The 19862-nt window shown below is 45.1% G+C and overlaps 1 protein-coding gene across 5 annotated transcripts; it reads right to left on the bottom strand.

Annotated features, from left to right (window-relative positions):
• Nucleotides 1-1797: 1797 nt before the first annotated feature.
• On the bottom strand, nt 1798-19546 carry PTPN7 (protein tyrosine phosphatase non-receptor type 7). Of its 5 annotated transcripts, none has more exons than XM_081867036.1 (10): nt 19405-19546; nt 18456-18684; nt 13871-14054; nt 12582-12666; nt 10826-10902; nt 10599-10736; nt 8869-8979; nt 4604-4761; nt 3954-4067; nt 1798-2186 (listed from the first exon to the last, which is right to left on the bottom strand). In XM_081867036.1, the coding sequence occupies exons 2-10, from the start codon at nt 18572-18574 to the stop codon at nt 2093-2095; spliced, it is 1080 nt and encodes a 359-aa protein (XP_081723162.1). In that variant the 5' UTR covers nt 18575-18684; nt 19405-19546; the 3' UTR covers nt 1798-2092. The 5 variants fall into 5 exon arrangements, with proteins under 5 accessions (XP_081723162.1, XP_081723166.1, XP_081723164.1 ...); XM_081867040.1 differs by having other exon boundaries at nt 3954-4062; XM_081867038.1 differs by lacking the exon at nt 19405-19546 and adding an exon at nt 19370-19389.
• Nucleotides 19547-19862: the final 316 nt, after the last annotated feature.

Genomic DNA, 19862 nt, shown 5'->3' with positions numbered 1-19862 from the left:
TTATGGATGTCAGATACCTCTGGCAGAATGGGATCCTGCAATGAAATGACATCACAATGTATGAATTCATGCTAAATGTCTCTGTAACACTTCATCTCTGTGATGTGGGTGTTTCTCCTGGGTCATCTGCAAAATTCTGTGTGCATACAAGTCCCACCTGCAATCTGCAGCTGGTGCTGCTAGCTGGAAGGGAAATATTCCAATAGTACCTTGTCCCTATGGCACTGTTGTTCCTGGGCAGAGCACCAGAGATTTGAGGTGTACATTTGCGTTACAGATTCTCTGTGCAGGTGGTTGCCGCCTCTTTTGGATGATGCTCCTCTTTCAGACTCACATAGGTGGAAATTATCAACTTTCTTGATTATGTTAGCTCCTGGCAGAAGAAAAAGGAGTGGAAAACTAGAGACAATGTTCTAGTCTCCCTTGCAGCCACTACACCAGCAGAGGCTTTGGCGAACACATTTGAGAACAGCTAATACAAAATGACAGGGTTCAGTGATACATAATAATTTCTGTAGTACTGGCTATTTTTACTTCTCCAGTGCTCTCCGAGGTGTCCCTGCAGCTCCACTGACTTTGCTTCATAAAAGTGGTAAAAAAAGATTGAAATGAACTGAACCCCAGAAAAAAACTGCAAAGTGATTTTTGAGGGCAGGGGTTCAGAGGAGGGACACAGTTGCCATGATTAAGATTCTAGTGTGTGGCTCCAGCCCCTTCCAATAGCTTGAGTGTAAGACTCAAGGAAGTTTCTGGATTCCATGCAGAGTCACACAGAAGTCTCTGACAGGGTTTCAAGGCCCCTGCCCTTGTTCTTTCAACCTTTTCTCATCTGGAGAGGTTAGGCAGGTTTCATGCTACTGATCCCAATGACCAACCAACTTGCAGCCTCAGGATGAGAATCTCATTTTAAATTGCTAACTCCTGACCTCCCCTTCCTTTTCAGAGCTCTGTGCTCCTCCAGCTAGCCTTGCATTGACTCAATTCACACATTACACATAGCCAAACCATGGTTTACAAACAAAAAAATATACGGGTTCCGTATATCACGGCCCCAGCACTCTTCCCCATTATCCTGCTGCTGTGCTCCCTGAAGGTAAGCCATGATTTGTTTCAGTTCAAGCACACATGCTCAGTCTTTGCACATGTGCACATAAATAAACTGAATTAATCACTTGGCAGGTATTTGTTCTTAAGGAGGAACTTTTGGCCTTTTGTGGATGGACTGTGGGGGCACATTTGACCCCAGTGCTTGTATATTTACCAAATCTACAGAGTGCTTATTTCCATTTAAGTCCTGAACTGCTCATGCAATCCCACTGAGTGATTTAACACAGCATCCATGCGTGCCCATATAAATTTGTGACTCGTATATAGGTAATGGATTTCTCTGACGAGTTTCAGTATTGAAACATTTGCTTCTTTATGCATGATCAGCATAATAAAAGCAGTGCAAAGGAAATTATTTCTGGATTCCAAGGAGGAAATGCAGAGAAGAAATAAACATGCCTAAAACCACACGGAGGCTGCAGCTGTTGGCTGGATAAATACAAATATCAAACTGAGTTTCAAGAGACTGGAGAACATCGGTAGAATGAGTGGGGAGAAAATTATTGTTTCTCAATTAATGAAGTCCCTTTTCCTGATGACATTTTGGATGCAAGGCCAGGGGGTGGGGTGGGAAGGAGAGCATTCTCCAAAGAAGTATAACAGGAATGAGGAGAAGAAACTAGATTAGTGACCATATCTGATACCAACAGTCATGTATCCTGAATAGTAAACAATAAACAGAACAAACTATTTTCAAGGAACCTGAAATCTGGTTTAAGTTTGCACACATCATTCAGGGAGTTCAAAACAAGCACAAGAAACACAACATTAGAATTTGAAGTCTGCTTTGTGATAGAAGACATTCCTATGGAATGCAACCGGTGACCAGGTACTTCTTCTTGGGCAGAGATTACACTCCAGGCAGTTGAAACATAAGTAGTAGTCTCTATATTGCTACTGATTGGAGAGTCAGAAAAAGGCTCCGTCAAGCCACATGTCAAGGAGGAGAGGAGCCGATTCCACATGCCAACACAAGAAAATGACACTAGCAGTCTGTGGTCTTAGGAAGCTGTGACACATACATGGCCAGTGTGTGATGGAGGAACTGGTATTGTTCACTGGTTTGTATCATTCCACCCCTGCAATACAAAGAAAAACTTGTGCACTCACTGGGAGCTACAATGATTCAATTCTGTGAAACAACTAGCATCTTGGGAGAGCCCAACACGGCTTGCAAACAATTCAGGTGAAGCTGCCTATTGTTCAAGAAAGTGAAACAAGCCGCCTAGTGCATCTACCGTATGTACTAAAGATAACAAAAGGAGTGGTGGTGGTAAAAACTGCTCATTGCAAGTGTTGTCCAGGGATAGTGGCCCAGGCTAGGGGAAAGAGGGAGGGAGGACACAGTGAAGCAAGGAAGCATCCACAGTAGGACCATGGAGGAATGCTGGGGGAAAACTAAACACTAGCAGCTGCTACTGAAAAATTGTTGAGGGGTGGGTTAAAGAAGGAAACAGGAAACTGACTCAGACTGGTCCATCTAACTCAGTACTGGATTGTCTACACTCACTGGCAGAAGCCCTCAAGGGCTTTTCCAACCCAAATGAAGATTCTGGGGATTGAATCTGGGAGCTTCTGCAAGCAAAGCAGATGTTCTTCTTCATGGTGGAACTGAAGAATGCTGTTGCAGAGAGAGTGCCCTCTAGATCTTTGTCGTTTTTCCTGATAGCACACGTGCTACATTTTGGTCAAATCTGCTACTGTGCAATCTCCTTATACATACATGGTAAAACATTGAAGAAGTGGGTCCAATGATGTATATTTGACCTAACAGTGTGTCACAAGCCTACAATAGTTGAAGGCTGTTGTACAAGGGCACATTGTTTCCCTGGAGTGCTGGCCAGGCCAGGCCTACTGGACTCCACACACACATCCCTGCACGGACTGAGATATACACTCTAGAGCACATCAACAACTCCCCGGTGTCAGCATGCTGTGTAGGCCATGGATGGAGGGAACCTGTGATCCTCCAGATGCTGCTGAACTACAACTCCCATCATCCCTGAACAATAGCCATGCTGTCTGGGGCTGTTGAGAACTGGATTCTAACAACATCTGGAGGACTACATATTCCCCCACGTGTTGTAAAAGAGATCAGTAGCACTGAGCAAGTATTTCAAGGGAAATTGCCCTCCATTACTGGAAGTTGGTGAAGACGATCTTGTTTATAAAGTCGTTTGCTTCACCCAATGACTGCCAACAGTATTTTATTGGTGTGATTTCCTACTGCTTTTGAAAGTTTTTGTTACATTTCTATGCTGTTTTAGATCATTATTGTAATTAAATTTTATGATTAATTCTCTTAAGAGTCTGCTGGTCAGGGCAGGATAATATGAAACAAAATATTGATATTCTCAACAGGCAACTTTTATAAGCTTTCAAGGAACTAAAACAGAGTTTGAAAACCACCCAGCTAATCAAAAGACAGCTCAACTAAGCAGAGAGAGAGAGAAAGTTTCTTTTTATGCTCTATCCCAGAATGCTCAGGAGTAGCGCCTCAGGAGTAGGACTTTGGGGCAAAAGATGAGCAAGAGAGCCCTGCAATGTTTACCACATTTTGAAGCAATGCATATTACCATCTGAAGCGGCCTTCGACCTGGTGCCCTCCAGATCCACTGGATTGCCACTCTCACTTTAGATTGAGCCAGTGGGGTGGAAAAAGCACACGTGTGTAATAGGGTCAAACCAGTTAATAAACTTGTGGCGCTGTTCTCAGACCAACGGCAGTTTCCTAACTGCTTTACAGGGCATCAGCACATACAATGCATTGCGCTAGGTTTCCCCCCCCTGCCCTGTACAGGAATTTTACACATAATGAGAAAGCTCAGGAGATCGTCAGCACACACCTGTCTATGCGCAGCTGGCAGACTATCCCCAAAATATCCACCTCTCCTTTATTCTTCAGTTGCTGGCATCCAATCTGCGTAGCAATAAAACAGCCAGTCCGACCAATTCCTGCACTGAACAAAACACCAAGATAATGTCAGATTGCAGTGGCCCCTGAGGCTTTGAGGGGGGTGAGGAAGGTTCTGGATGTCAGGAGAAAGGGGCAGACCCATTCACACACAAACAGTGAATGTGAATGTTTTCTGTCTTTCACATTCACAGATCAAGTAGCCTGAGGACCATACATTTTACTTGTTTTACCAGCACCTGCAAATACATGACAGGAGAAAAGTATGGTGTAGTGGTTAGAGTGTTGGACTAGGAATTGGGAGACTAGGAGTCTAGTCCCCAGTCAGCCATGAAGCTCACTGGGTGACCTTGGGCCAGTCACTGTCTCTCAGCCTAACCTACCTCACAGGGTTGTTGTGAGATTAAAATGGGGAGAGGAGGACCAGATACACCACCTTGAGCTCCTTGGAGGGAAAGGTTATAAATGTAAATAAAACAGGAGGTCCATAGGTACTGAGGTTTCAGTCTGGGGAGGTCTTTGTTCAGGCCAAGGCCGCTGATCTCCTTAAACTGCTGCAGGGTTATGAGGAAAGCTTCTCACCTGCAGTGCACAACAACAGGTCCTCTGCTCTCTGTGGCCTGTAGAATTTTCTCCACCTCCAAAACCAAGTGCAAGAAGGTCTTGGCTGATTCTGGGGTCTTCTGGTCTGGCCAGGATGAGAAAACAATATGCTTCACCGTGCGACATTCATCGTTGAGCTGAGAATCATCATGAAACAGAAAGCATATAATTATTCCCTCTATTTCTGATGTTCAGATTGTGAGTGCCATTGCTGCTATTATTAGTAGTATTATTATTTTGATGTCTTTAAAAAAATTATTTATGCTTTTATACATTTCACTAATTTTACAATCATTTTAACATTTCAAAACTTGACTCCCTTCCCCCTCTTTCTGTGGTTCCTTAAATTTATTTTTAATGTCTTCTGTATATCCAAATTAACTTAATTTCCTCATTTATTCATCTGCTTTAAATATATACTCTTATGAAACTGCAGGTTATTACAGTAATCCTGCCAATGTTCTTATCTGTTTACAATTTATCGGATAAATTTTATTTTGATTTTTTTACCCATTCTTCATACAAGGTCCCAGGGAGAGTTAAAAGCAATCTTAAATGCAATATTAATAACAATTTAAAACAAATATAAGGCTGCATACATACTACACATAGAAAGCACACACAGACCTCAAATCCTGGGAAATGTAGTTTACCTGCCATGGAGTTACAATTCCCACCACCCTTAACAAACTATAGTTTCCTGGATTCTTTTCTGGGTGCACGGGGAAGATGTGCTTCAAATGTTATGCAGCCCCAAATCTTGGGCAACAAAGGCCAGGCGTCCAAAAGCACTGTCCTCACACAAGGAGGAGGTATCAGGAGAGCAGAAGTACAGTGGTACCAGGGGTTAAGTACTTAATTCGTTCCGGAGGTCCGTTCTTAACCTGAAACTGTTCTTAACCTGAAGCACCACTTTAGCTAATGGGGCCTCCTGCTGCCGCCGCAGCCAGATTTCTGTTCTTATCCTGAAGCAAAGTTCTTAACCTGAAGCACTATTTCTGGATTAGTGGAGTGTGTAACCTGAAGCATATGTAACCTGAAGCGTATGTAACCCAAGGTATCACTGTACAAAAAATATTGGGGGGGGGAAGCACTAAGGTGGGATGGGACCCAAAAACAGTCCAGTAAGGCCTGGACTTGTTCAGTAGCCACAGACTGCAGACTGACTTGTGGGTTTCTAGAAAAACAGGTGGGAAACGAAACGGAATGGAGTATCATTGAGGAGGGTGTGTCTGCAAAAGGGTGCTTCCGCACTGCAGTTTATTATATTATGCTGCTGCTCTCGCTCAGAAGTTTTTCACCCTCAAAATGCGAGCCTACACTTTTTATTTATTTTTATTTGTAAAATTGCCTACAGCTGTGGCAACTGCTGGTGTGTGAGGCCTTTAGCACATTTTTGAGCAAGGGAAGGGCAGTTTGTCACATGTGTGATGGCATTTCCATGAGTGGCCTCTATTGCCACACTCCTACTCCCGCTCGTTTCTCACATGAGCAGGTTTGAGCAATAATAAAAACAAATGTTTGAAGCTGCTTAGTGCCCTGTATGAGGTTTGGGAGCATGCCTATCTTTCTGTAAATTAACATAATCCCTCCCTCCTCACTTCGGTCACATTCCCCCCATACATTTAAAACACTCTTATGCCACCTTAATTTTCCTCGCTTCCTCGCAAAGAATCCTGGGAGCTGCAGTTTGTTAAGGGTGGTGGGAACTGTATCTTCATGAGAGGAAAACTACAATTCCCAGGATTCTCTAAGGGGAGCCATGACTGTTAAAGCAGTACAGATTTGTTTTCAGATGAGTTGGGGTGGACTAGGGACTCAGTTACATTAGTAAAGAAATTTGAATGTGCTATAAACATGCAACACCGGATGGTGCCAGAGAGCAGGAAATTTTTATACATGTTTTTCCATAGAGTTTTTTTACAATGATGTAATTTCTGACTTGTTTATAGTATTTTTTCCTGTGTGTAGAGCCACTCCAGCTTAAAGTACCCTTTGGATCATGTTGTTGTGACAACAGAAGAGAATCAAATCAATCTGTTGTTTCTTCTATGCTGTTTCCTATAGCAGAAGGAAGCCCTGCTTCGGATGGGTGGGTGGGTGGAACACACAAGGAAGAGGCAAATGTATCTGTGCAGCAGGAAAAACCCCTTGGCACCTCTTGTTGCTTTTTCCAAACCTCTCCAATAACACAAATAAGCTTCCTTCTGCTGCGGGAGATTCTTGGAGAAGTTTGCATAAAGAAAAAACAGTGAGAAAAACTACAGGAGACTGATTTGATTCCCTTCTCCTCTGCCAGCAACACTCTTGGGTCTCAGGGTGCTTTGGAAATGAAGTTTCGCCATCAGTTGGAGAAGGCTGAGAGAGAGGAATCATATTAACTTGCCGAAAGATTGGCACATGCACACACCCACTCAGAGCACTAAATATGTTTTCATTATCGTGGATGTTGCGCAATTCTGTTCTGTCAAAAATTTTGGGGAAAACCTTTTTTTAAGGAGAAGGAAACTGCAGTTTAATTGTAAACTAACTAGGGACGGAGGGAGGAGTAACTGAGGGTGGGGCAAAAAACCCTCCCCCCCCCTACCCAGGCTACCTTCTGTCCAACTCCACCTGCTGGTGTGGTTGGTGAACAGGAGTGTGTTTATGAGCTATTTGGGTACACACAAACATCAGTTCTTTTTTTTTAAATATATTTTATTAAGGGTTTTCTTGTTTTACAGTGTAAGTGTAATGCCTCGTGTATTTTTTTTCCCCGTGTAACATTTTTACAAATCCATTTCATTTGTTGAGGCATTAGGGGGAGAAGAAAAAAGAAAAGAAAAAAAAAGAAGAAGAAAGGAGGGTGGAAGGAGGGGAGATGGATGGGGGTGGGGTGGGGTAGCGGTGTTTCTATTATGCTTAATGTATGTAGTTTGGTGTCAGCGTGCTTGTGTTGTTCACTTGTGTTCCTTTGGTGGTGAGAGAGGTTGGGGTTGGCCTAGGATGCCAATCACAAACAAACATCAGTTCTGAATGACCTGTTTGCAAACTAACATTCCCTTCTGGACCTTAACTCAGGTAGGAAAGTGCCCAATTGCGAGACGGTCTGCCAGACGGTCCACTTTGGCCTGTGAGGCTACTCCCCTCCCCCAAACCATGCCTATTTGTCAATTAGCTGGTGTTATGGGCTGACACCAGCTGATGAGCGTGGGCAGGGTTCAATCCTGCTGGGTGCATTCCCTGCAAGATGTCAAAGGTCAGGGGAAAGAGGTCTATCTTCAGCATGCAACAGACACTACGTAATGAAGGTGCTAGGTGCACCTCGGTGGGGAGCTACCGTATTTTTCCGTGTATAACATGCCCCTGTGTTTTTGGGTACTCCAAATTAAGAAAATGGGGGGAGATTGCCCAGAGTTGCTGAGCTTTTTGGAGGGAGGATTGCCCATAGTGGTTGAGCTTTTACTAGGGGGGGACTGCAAAAAATTGTTCACTTGCCTGACCTACGTTGCCACTCGCACATGTCACAAAAGCCACCTATCGTCTGGCAGAAGCTGCCAATCGCCCACACAGTTGCCACAAATAACACGCCCAATAGGGACGCGGGTGGCGCTGTGGTCTAAACCACAGAGCCTAGGGTTTGCCGATCAGAAGGTTGGCTGTTCGAATCCCTACGACGAGGTGAGCTCCTGTTGTTCGGTCCCAGCTCCTGCCCACCTAGCAGTTCAAAAGCATGTCAAGTGCAAGTAGATAAATAAGTACTGCTCCGGCAATAAGGTAAACGGTGTTCCCGTGCGCTGCTCTGCTTCACCAGAAGCGGCTTAGTCATGCTGGCCACATGACCCAGAAACTGTCTGTGGACAAACGCCAACTCCCTCGGCCAGTAAAGCGAGATGAAAGCCGCAACCCCAGAGTTGTCCGCGACTGGACCTAACGGTCAGGGGTACCTTTACCCTTTACCTTTAACATGCCCAGTAGCTGCTGACCATCTCCGGCTTATGGCAGAAACCAATCCCACGTCCCCACTATGCACTATCCGTGTATAAGACAACTCCCAATTTTTAGGATAATTTTAAAATAAAACACTTGGTCTAATACACGGAAAAGTATGGTAATTCCACAACTGAAGGGCTGCTACAGAGAAGGCGCTTTCCCAGGCCACCCCTCTAAACTTCTCACTTCACATGAGCAGCAATGATTGCACAGTAAACCTTTGCCAGGAAGCACCACTGTCCCTGTTTGTGTCCCAAGCCCTCCTGGCCTACCTGTAGGCCAAAGTCGCGGATGGTGTATTCTTCACATTCACAAATGCCTTGCATGCGGATGGTGAAGGGCCCATAGGTTGCCTCCGTTTCAGGCCAGTAACAGACACATTTCTGAAACCAGAAGGACGAGGATCCCCATGAGGAGAAGTGGCAGCGTAAGTCAATGTAAGCGAGTGACTCAGAATATTAGCATCATATAAAAAAGCAGAACCATTCAACCACCAGCTCCAGTCACACCAGATCCAGACCACAGTACACCAGGATCAAAGAGTTGTGTACAGTGGCAAGGGGCCTACAGACCAAGCAGGTACCCAGAAAGCCCAGACATTCTTTATAGGATGCTCCAGAAGCTGCCTTATGGGAGAAAATGAACCAAGAGGGATATCAGAGTTTAGATGAGGTAGCTTAGCCATTTACACTGCCTCCCCACTGTACTGAAGATATTTGTGCCAGCCAACGGAGCCTCCAGATATAATAATGCTGCAATCCTGACCTTTTTTTTAAGCCGAAACTCGCTGGAACTCAGTTCTGGGAGGTGGGCGCCATAGCCATTATAAGAGAACAAGTGAGTTCCGGCACCTCTTTCCCTACAAAAATAGCACTGCTGCAATCCTATACACACTTACAGGGAAGCAAAAGATCCACTGAATACAGTACTGTGGTTCTTACTTCTGAGTAAACACTTCCCCTCTCTTTGAATGAGCATGCATAATATTAAACAGCTATGATCTTTTAAGGAATGGGGTGTAAACAACTCATCAGCAAGGTCCTGCTATGCTGCACTGAAGTCTTGGGATGCATTTTAGAAGAGTGAGTGTCACTGGGGGCCAAATTAATCCCCTTCCCCCTGAAGCAGAGAGCTGGTCCATGGTTGGAAATGTCAGCATTCTGGTTGCCCAATTTCCCCCTGCATTTACGACCCAAAATACACAGTTATAGAAGCTTGGGTGAGCATTCTTTGTTAAACTGATGGTTTGCTAATCATCTCTAGGAGGTTCTGTTGTTCTTTCCTCAGCGAAAACCAAATTCTGCTCCTGAAAGCGGGAAGCACTTACCAATGCTGTGGGGTTTTTTTTACCACTAATGCTAAAGGATGCACTCTCAGCATGAATAAAAGTATCTATTGTCCATCTCTGTTTGATGAAATGTTTACAAATTTAAGCTTGCTCACTGTTTTTCTGTTAGTGTCTGGAAAGTCCCCTCACCTCCAGGGAATTTGTTTATGCTCACTCACAGCAGATGGAGAGAAGTCTACAGGCCCAATACATTTTGCTGCCTGAGATAAAGACAGTGCTTTTTAAAAAAGAAAAGAAATAAAAAAGGTGCCGGTACTCACCATGAAGTTGTTATAGTAAGTGCCACACTTTTAACTTTTTAAATTTTATTTTAAGTTGCTAGTACTGGGTACCCTTTTCTGGGTACCCGGGGGGGGGGGAAGCACTGGGTAAAGGACACAATGGTGTTCTCTCCATTACATATATAAAAGCCAAACAGACTGGCACTTGAATCACCAATGCATTCACCAATGAATCGTACTTGGCAATGGAATAGCATTCTCCACTGTACTTGAGGGCAGCAGACTAGCTTAGTGGATTCAGGACACACTCTGTTTGCTACACACACACACACACACACACACACACACACACACAGCATCTGCCACGTGAGGCAGCTACCTCACTCTGCCTAATGGTAGGGCCGGCGCTGCTCAAGGCCCACACTAATCATACCTCTTTTGCTTCCTTGAGTTTGGTGAGCATAACAATGAGAGGAGCTCCTTCCTGCCACACCATTGTCCAGAAGTCATTGACTGTATTAAGCATGGGCCCCTGGGTGGCAATATAGGCCTTCTCCTGCCCAGCATAACCCTAGAAGGTGAGACAGAAATATCAACAAGTAAGACACATCCCAACAATCATCTTCAGATTTCTCACACCTCAATGACCCTCTGGCTCACCCGGATGTAGTTTGCATTAATGTAGCTCTCCTCTTCTTGGCTCAGCGCTCTCTTGAGGCACACACGACTCTGGGGATCTAAAGGGACAGTTTGGTTACAGCGGACTTGGTGCCCGAACACAAAGACGGTGCACACAGCATCATCTAATTATAATATCCTAACCCGTGGGTGGAAAACCTGTTGGCCTCCAAATGTTGTTGGATTTCAACTCCCATCAGCCCCAGTCTGCATAGTCAACAGTCAGGGATGATGGGAGCCATAGTCCAAGAGAAGGAGGAGGAGTTTGGATTTGATATCCCGCTTTATCACTACCCTAAGGAGTCTCAAAGCGGCTAACAATCTCCTTTTACCTTCCTGCCCCACAACAAACACTCTGTGAGGTGAGTGAAGCTGAAAGACTTCACAGAAGTGTGACTAGTCCAAGGTCACCCAGCAGCTGCATGTGGAGGAGAGGGGATGCGAACCCGGTTCACCAGATTATGAGTCCACCATTCTTAACCACTACACCATATTGGCTCTCGAGCTTATGGATTCCCACCCTTGTCACAAGAAGTCAGAAAGCTGGCCAGATCCTCCTTCAGAGAGATGCTCCCCCCACCTTCCAGCACATTTGACTCAGTCGTTGCTACCTCATTGTTCTTCTGTCCTTGCTCAGACTCATTATTTACAATGAATTTGCCTTTTCAACAGTCATGTCAGAAGTGATGTATGTCACTACAGTAGCTGGAACACAGAGCAGTCATTTTATTTCTGCTCACACAGGTGTTTTCATCCCACCACAATGGCAAGTCTATCTGGGATATGAAATGGCCTTGAGTTGTTTTCCACTCAAACACCCGTCACCATCTTACGCAAACAAGGTGGCATCTACAAGAGGTTCCCCTATGTCTCTGGCCTTTAGAAACTTTTCCACTCCGACTCATCACAACTTCTAAAGCCACAAGGTATTGTTATGATTATGTAAGGCATCCTGCACATCTCAGCAGGGATTGCTAAAGCCAAAGGGTGGAACTTTTACAGAAGAGGCAGGGAAGCTTTTGCATTCCCACGTGGTAGTGGGGAGCTACCTTCCCAGCACAAGTATCCCCACAGCTTATCTGGGCAGGGCTGGAGTGGTGCAGCAAGCAAGGACATAGGACACGCCATGTGGCACACAGCTCCATCATCCAGCAAAGAGGAATGAACAGAGCTCTCTGGAGGAACAGCCAGGAGTGCTGCAGCTGTGACTGAGCTGTTATTTTCAGAAGCTAAGGAGCCTGATCATGAAAAACAAAATCCAACCATTTGCTCTGTAGGTGCACAACAGAGCTATGTGCGCCTCTTTTATACTCACTGATACAGTCACAACTGACCTAGAGTCATGCCACCTCTCAGTGTGCATGTAAGAGGGGAGAGCTACACATAGGCCTCAAGGGCCTTGTCTAGCGATGGGACTAAAAATAGGGCCATGCTAGTGTTTCAAAGTCTACAGCAAGAATGCAAGGTCACACCCCCACTGTACATTTAAAGTGCATTGTGTTCCCTCAAAGGATCCTGGGAACCGTACTCTATCCCTCACAAAACTACAGTTTCAGGCAGTTCTCAGGATTTTTGGGCCGGTGGCGGGGACACACAATGCGCTTTAAATGTGCTTTAGCTATATGGTGCGAATGTGACCTGACACTGGTCAAAGAATACAAATGAGAATAGATGGGTCCATTGGTCTGCCTTCCTTTGCCATCTTTCCACTTTCCTTGTTCACAAGAGGCAAACATACTTGGTAGGATGGATTTATATCTGTCTTTTGCTGCTCGTCTGGGGATGTCCAGCTCTTCTGCACTGGCAAAGTTGGAGGGGATTTTCTGTGAAGGAGGAAAGAAGGAATTGCTGAAATATTCCCCTCTCTGAAACATAAAGCACCCAAAGTGTTGGAAAGAGGGAGTATAAATGCATATATGTTTTTGCTTCCCAACACATACTCTGAATTGTTCCCCTTTTAACCTGCTGTCAACCGAAAGGGACTGTTATGGAGATCTCTCACCTGCCTAAAGAAGCCCATAAAGGGTAGTGGTGTTATTATTCATCTTACAAAACCCAGGAAAAAAAGGGAGGGACTTCCTGCTCTGTTAAGATGCTAAGCACAAAATGCTTATTGCCAGTGCATGAAAATAGTTCTTGGAGATGTTCTTGGACTACAGCTCTCATCATCCATCACCATTGGCCATACTGGGTGGGGGGCATGGGAGTTGGGAGTCTACCAGCATCTGCAGAAACACAGGTTCCCCTTTCTTGCAGTAGAACAGTTTTCTAATGGGAACACATAAGAAGAAGGAGCTGGATCAGACCAGTGACCCATCTAGTCCAGCATCCTGTTCCCACCACCTAGGAGAAGCCCAGCATCAGGACCTGAGCAATCTCCCCAGCTGTGATTACCATCAACTGGCATTCAGAGGCATACTGCCTCCCACATTGGGTAGAACATAGGAATCATGGCTAGTTGCCATTGAGAGCCTTATTCATCGTGAATTTGTTTAATCTTTTGAAGCCATCAAAGGTGGTGGTCACCATTGCCTCCTGTGGGAGCTCACTCTATCATTTAACAATGTGCTATGTGAAGAAGTAGTTTATTTTGTCTGTCTTGAATCTTACAACATTCAGCGCCCATGAGATTTAGCGTTAAGAGAGTGAGATCCTCATGATCTAGTACTATAACTAAGAGAATCATAGAATCATAGAGTTGGAAGAGACCACAAGGGCCACCGAGTCCAACCCCCTGCCAAGCAGGAAAGAGAGGGCGAAAGGGAGAAAAAATAAATACTTTATCAACTTTCAGCAAACCAAACCATGCATAATTTTATGCAATTTTATCAGGTTGCCTCTCACACCTTTCCTCTAAACTAAAAATAAACACCCCAATTCTGGAACCTTCACTTGAGCATTCTGGTTGCTCTCCTCTGACTCTCTCCCAGTTCTACAATATGCAGTACTCTAGACTGCAGGATGCTGTGCAATTGGAGGAGCTTAGCTTGGAATGAAATCAGGACGAGGCAGTTCTGAGTGTCTCACCGCAAACTCCTCTTGAAGCTCCTCTAGGCTCCAGTTCTGCTGCTGGAGCATCCTCTGAGTAAGAACATGGCTGGTGGTGTTCAGGAGCTTGACTGTCACATCCCTTGGGGTGGAGACGGATGAAATGGGTTCTGTGTTGCTCAGGGAACTCATGTCCAGGACCAGCGACACGTTGGAGCCCCTTCTGAAAGGGAGAGAAACCCGAATGTGCAAATTATAAGCCTAGAGATAGCCATCTATAGAATAGGGTGGAAGAGTTGTATGAAAGGGGTAAAATGTGCTGCTGCAAGCTACTGAAAAGATGCACAATAGTAACTGGGATCAAAGGCAATTTTAACCCTGCATAAATCTTATAGAACAATGCAAGTAAATTTCATTTACTTGCCAAGTGTATATTGACAATGCTTCCCTCTCCATCTTCTGATTGTAAATTGTTTTAAATTCTAATATTATATTTTTACATTTTTGTAACCTACCCAAGGACCTTATGCCCAAGGGAGGACAACAAATCTAAATAATAAATACCCTAGACTCTAGCTGCAGCATCACACAGCCACTCCAGACAGAGAGAAACTAGAAGGGAAGCCAGAGATTGAGGATTTAACTATTATACGCTGAATATGTAGCATACGGTACCAAAGCAATATTGTCACTACACAATTATTGGGACCCCAGCTCATGAGTGTCACACATTAGCGAGCCACAGAGTTCCTATGTTGGCCCAGTTTCAGGCTGACATTGCAATCATATATTTAAAATAATCCTCAAATTGGTTCTAATGATTATGGGAGTCCATTCCTTCTTCCAGAACAGAAATGTTCCAGACTAAGCACAAATATTTTTTTTTTTTTTTAAAAATAATTTTTATTGGGTTTTTACATTTTATAACAACAGACACACACACAAAGACAAAGACAAACAAACACACAAATACAATTACATACCCTAAGTTTCTTTACCCACTTTCATTGACTTCCCCCCACCCCCTCCTCTTACATCCCAATTCCAAAATTAATTCAGCAAGTTCTTACCTAACCTCTTAAAGATATTCACATTGCTTTTAAAAATTAAAATCTTTTGTTTATCTGTATTCAACTATCCAATTCTCTTATAATCATTAACTTCTTTTTTTTTAAGGTCGATCTAACTTCCCCTTCACAAATTTTCCCTTTATTATATTAATTATAGGTCACATTGACCAAGTAAAACAAAACATAACATTTTATAATTCTATTCTCTCCCCCCCCTGCCCCGGTTTCTGTCCCTTCCTAGACAAATGTCCAGAAAACAAACAAAAAATATTTCTAGCCCGGATTCCTCACGTCCGAGGCGTCTGATTCTCTGTCAGTCCCTCTCTGCCAGCTATATTGGTAGTCCTCTTTAATGGTCCTAAGACCCCGAAGGAGTTCAGTCAGAGTCAGATCATATTTTCTTTCATTCAGAATGTTGAAGAGTGTTTGCTGCGAAAGACCATCTAGTTTTCCATACTCAAGAGAAAAGTCCCAATCATATTGCTTTGTTCTTTCTAGTTTTAATATTCCAAGTACTCCAGGGGCTTCTCTCTTCTTCTTTCTCATCTTTCGCAGGTCTGTAATCCAGAGGTCTTCTTGCTCATACTCTAACGCTGCAGATTTCTGGTTGATATTTTCCACTTGTAGTGTCTGAACTCCTTCTTTTTTCTCTGTCAATTCCAAAGGCATCTCTTCCTGCTCAGCTGCAGAGTTTTTATCGTACATCTCCTTTGTGCATTCAGCAGAGTTGTTTGTTTCAGAATTCAAGGTCATAAAAACTTTACTCAGAGCCATACTCTGCTCCTGCAGGATTCCCACGAGAAAAAACATTTTTTCTATCTCCGCCAGTAATTTTCCCTCTGCAGCCATTGTAATGTCACTAATTCCCCCTAGGGGGCTTTCAGTTATTTAGTAGTCCTTTTCCAATAATCTGTTACTTTGTTATTATCAATACTTTGTTTCCAATCGCCTCAGTCCAAATGTATCAGCTTTAATTCCAAGAGTTATTAAATAGCAAAATTCTTTACTTTGTCCGCCCGTTTGACAGCTTCTTTGACAGCTGTCAAACTCCTTTCACTTCTTCCTCCGGGACCCAAATAGGACACTCCCGGGTTTTTTGGGGGGGATACACACAAAGTTCCAAATTCCCTTTCTCTCCAGCACAAAAATCTTGTTCTATCAAATTTGTGAAAAACTTTTAAATCAGCAAAACAGTATTCATTCCGCCTTAATTCTCCGTTCCTTGCTTTGAAACGTCTATAAGTAGAGGGGGTGCGGACTTCCTTTTAACACATCCCCCGATCGTGCCGAATTCACAGGATAAAATTTTTAAAGTCCAAATTCCACTACTCACGGGTCCTTTGTTATCCAGTCCAAATTTTGGGAAGAAAGTCAGCGCTCTCCGGCCATGGCTTGCGGCTTCGCTCTACTGAGGTAGCGGTCTACTCTCAGCACCACGCCACTCTCCGTACCCTCTCCGCAGCCTTTAAAAAGGCTCTTCGTGGGTCGGGGAGGGCGCTTAAGGTGCCCACCGAGTCACCAAGTCCGCAGGCTTCCGCGCCTGCGGTTTCTGAGGGTCCCCGTGTCGCCGGCACGGCAAGACCCGTCCTCAGCAGAGCCGATTCCCTCCGGAGCTCGGAGGGAATCCGCCATTAGCCGTTCGCGCTAACCCGGAAGTCCAGACTAAGCACAAATAGGGCAAGAGGAATTCTGCAAATGATTGTGTGAAAGGAATTTTAAAACACCCATACCGATGTTATGCCCTTCTCTGTGTCTTCCCTCTAAGGGAGGTCTAGAGAGTGGCAGGACAAAAAAAAGGCCTTTTCTGCGGTGGCTCCCTGCTTATAAAATGCTCTCCTAAAGGAAACACACCTGACGTGATCATTCTGTATTTAGGCATCAGGAAAAAACATTTTTATTTACCCAGGCCTTCAGCCCTTGATTTGATGGAAATCATGTATGTTTGTGGCCTCTTTTGGTGTTCAATGAGGTGGGTTAGAATTGCTTTCTTTACTATATAATAAAAATGTAAGAATGTCATCATCCTGCAGTTCACTTGTCCACAGACAGGTGGTGCTGTGAAATACAGTGTAATGAGAGGCAGTGAATGGGTGGTCTAGGCAAGCTGCAAAGGGTCAGCTGAAACAAGCTGTAGCAGCCCCCCAGCAGCTCCACTGGCTCCTCCGCCTACCTGCCCTGGGGCCTCTGCTCCTGGATCTAGACCCCCAGACTGACTGGTGCCACTAATGACCACCTTGGGGATCTGCTGCTTTTATACTGCTGCCAGTTAGGGTGAAAAAATAGCCCAATGCAAGAAGGAGGAAAGGGGTCAGAAGCCAGGGTCTGCCAGTCTGGTGATCTGCTTCTGCCAATGCCACCACTTATGATAAAGAGCCAGCCTGGCTAGAAGGGGCAGTGGCAGATGCCCAGACTAGCCACTGCTTCTAGCCTCTTTCCTGTAGTGCTCATCTGGCTGGGCCATCTCTTCATCCAACTTGGCTGCAGCAGCGGCATGAGGTGGAAAGCGAAAGGTCAGGGGGGCAGGATGCAGTGTCACGTGAGGGGTCGGGAGGTGTATGGGTTTGGAAAAGGGTGGGTTGGTGGGAAGAGTGGTAGGTTGACATGTTGCTGAGTAAAATGAGTAGAGGTGCAGCCGGTAATTTAGGGCATTTGTTTCAAGTCACAGGTCCAAGAGATGTCCCTTTACCCCACCCATCCTTCCGCTTCCCCCCAGGAAAACCCACTGGAACAAAACTGGAACAAACATCAATCAGGTTTTTGTACGGATTGACCTTTGTTCTGATTCAGCAGTAAACAGCAGGTTTTCCTAGGGGTGGGGGTGGGGAAAAGTTACCCTCTGAGACCCAAGACTTGAAATCACAGGACAAATGGATAGGCCCTTATATATATTTATGGATGAGCCTTTTGGGGTTTTCCTTGCAGTCTTATAATAGGCTTTAATATGTCTTGGTAGTCCTGTTCTTCCATTGCAAGTCACTTTGAGACACCACCTTGTAAAAAGTGGCAAATAACTATAATAAACAATAATTATAATACTATGCATAGTCAGAGTCTTATTTCTAAAAGTTCCAGGCACCAGTCCTGAGTACAGCTGCATGCCGCTGGAAGCAGCCTGGTTCATATAAAGCTGTCCATGGAAGTATCTTGCTCCTCACTAGGATGCTGTGAGTCCCCTTTTCTCCCAAAGCACCCCTTTTCATCTGTTAAGTGGCTTTCTAGAACAGCGGTCAGCAAACTTTTTCAGCAGGGGGATGGTCCACTGTCCCTCAGACCTTGTGGGGGGCCGGGCTATATTTTGGGGAAAAAATATGAACAAATTCCTATGCCCCACAAATAACCCAGAGATGCATTTTAAATAAAAGGACACATTCTACTCATGTAAAAACATGCTGATTCCCAGACCGTCCGTGGGCCGGATTTAGAAGGCGATTGGGCCGGATCCAGCCCCCAGGCCTTAGTTTGCCTACCCATGTTCTAGAACAACAACTTGTACATAAACTCTCAGCCCCTGGTATCTGCACATTGAGCCAAAACGCAGAGCGCTCTCAACTCACCTATCCTGCAGACGCACATGTTTCTTGACTTCCTGACACTTCTCCATTCCTGCCCTCTTTCGCTCACGTAGCAGGCTGAAACTATCGACTTTAGGGCATGCTGAACAGGAGAGGACCATGCTGTGCCGGCAAAGGATTCTCTGGACCGAGGTATGAGAGGCCGGCCACCCGAGGAACCCTGAGAGCAGGTGCCATGCGGGTCAGCCAGCCCATGGGGCTGGAGGAACACCTAGAAACCACAAAAAGCAAGCGGTTCATTGAAGAGAGCTCCGTCAACTTCCTGTATGTCACTCACGCCCCTGTTAGGAAGGAAGAGGCTGCAACAAAAAGCCCCATGTACACCTAACAGAGCCTCACTCAAAGAATGTCTAGACCAGGGTTTCCCAAGGGTCTCCAGCTATTTTTGGACTACAACTCCCATCATCCTTAGCTAGCAGGACCAGTGGTCAGACATGATGGGAACTGTAGTCCGAAAAATAGCCGGAGACCCAAGTTTGGGAAACCCTCATGTAGAACATGGCTGTCTTTGGAACATCCACTTCCTGCAGGTGCAGGTACAAAATCCCAGTCTAGAAGGAATCTCTGTCTGTAAGGTCTGGAACAAGACTACCACTTACATCAACACACATGCACATTCACCAATTTAGAACCTGTGGACAGTGAACCTGCAGAGCCAGAGGAGGGACATGTTTTTCCTACGGTAGTCCAGCTTAGGAAAGAGAAAGGCATAAACAGCAGAGCTATGGGCAACCAAGTTCACATAAACCAATTGGGAAATCACAGGCCCCTTAAATGAAATGGGCATTCTTGAGCATGGCACTCCTGTTCAGCCCCAGCGTCTGGGCTTTATTTCCTCTCCCCTCCGTCTCCACAACACACACTTAGCAGACACAGAGGTTTTCTCCCATGCCCACCCTGTTCCGACACTCCCAGTTGGATAGTCACTCACCCACTGCTGTCGGCAAACCCATCTCTCCTGCTGTTTATAACCAGCCACCCGGTGAAATAAATAAATAAAAAGCGAGCGCAGGAAATTCCTTATCACTATGCTGGTGGTTGCTCCGGCACTTCCCCCTCTTGCTCCACCCTTGCAGCCACCCACACACATGTGCCGGCCACAAACTTCACAGCTCCATCCGCTGCACAACCCCCCGGGGAGCTCTCACAAGGCAGTGCAGAGACTCAGATCCTTTCTGAGCATTCGGCCCCAAGGATGACTATATTTTAGCTACCCGACAGAAAACAGCAGATCTCTGGTTGAAGATAACACAGATGCAGAATGTCTCCTTGAATCAAGGGTGGGAATTTGGCCCTCAGATGGGGCAATCTTCTGAAGGCCACAGTCCAGCGATAGGCAAAAGCTAGCAAAGCAACAGTTCCACCAATGGTGCCACACAGATGGCAAAT

The sequence above is a fragment of the Podarcis erhardii genome (genome assembly GCF_964252035.2).
Source record: "Podarcis erhardii genome assembly, chromosome: 6".
Classification (NCBI taxonomy): Eukaryota; Metazoa; Chordata; class Lepidosauria; order Squamata; family Lacertidae; genus Podarcis; species Podarcis erhardii.
This window is presented reverse-complemented; position numbering and strand designations above follow the sequence as displayed.

Coding starts and splice junctions, on each gene's coding strand:
- PTPN7 (XM_081867036.1), bottom strand. CDS start 18,574: ATGGTCCTCTCCTGTTCAGCATGCCCTAAAGTCGATAGTTTCAGCCTG. Junction 8,980..10,598: donor AACTCAAGGAAGCAAAAGAG/GTATGATTAGTG, acceptor TTCTGGTTTCAG/AAATGTGTCTGTTACTGGCC. Junction 4,762..8,868: donor TCCGCGACTTTGGCCTACAG/GTAGGCCAGGAG, acceptor GATGATTCTCAG/CTCAACGATGAATGTCGCAC.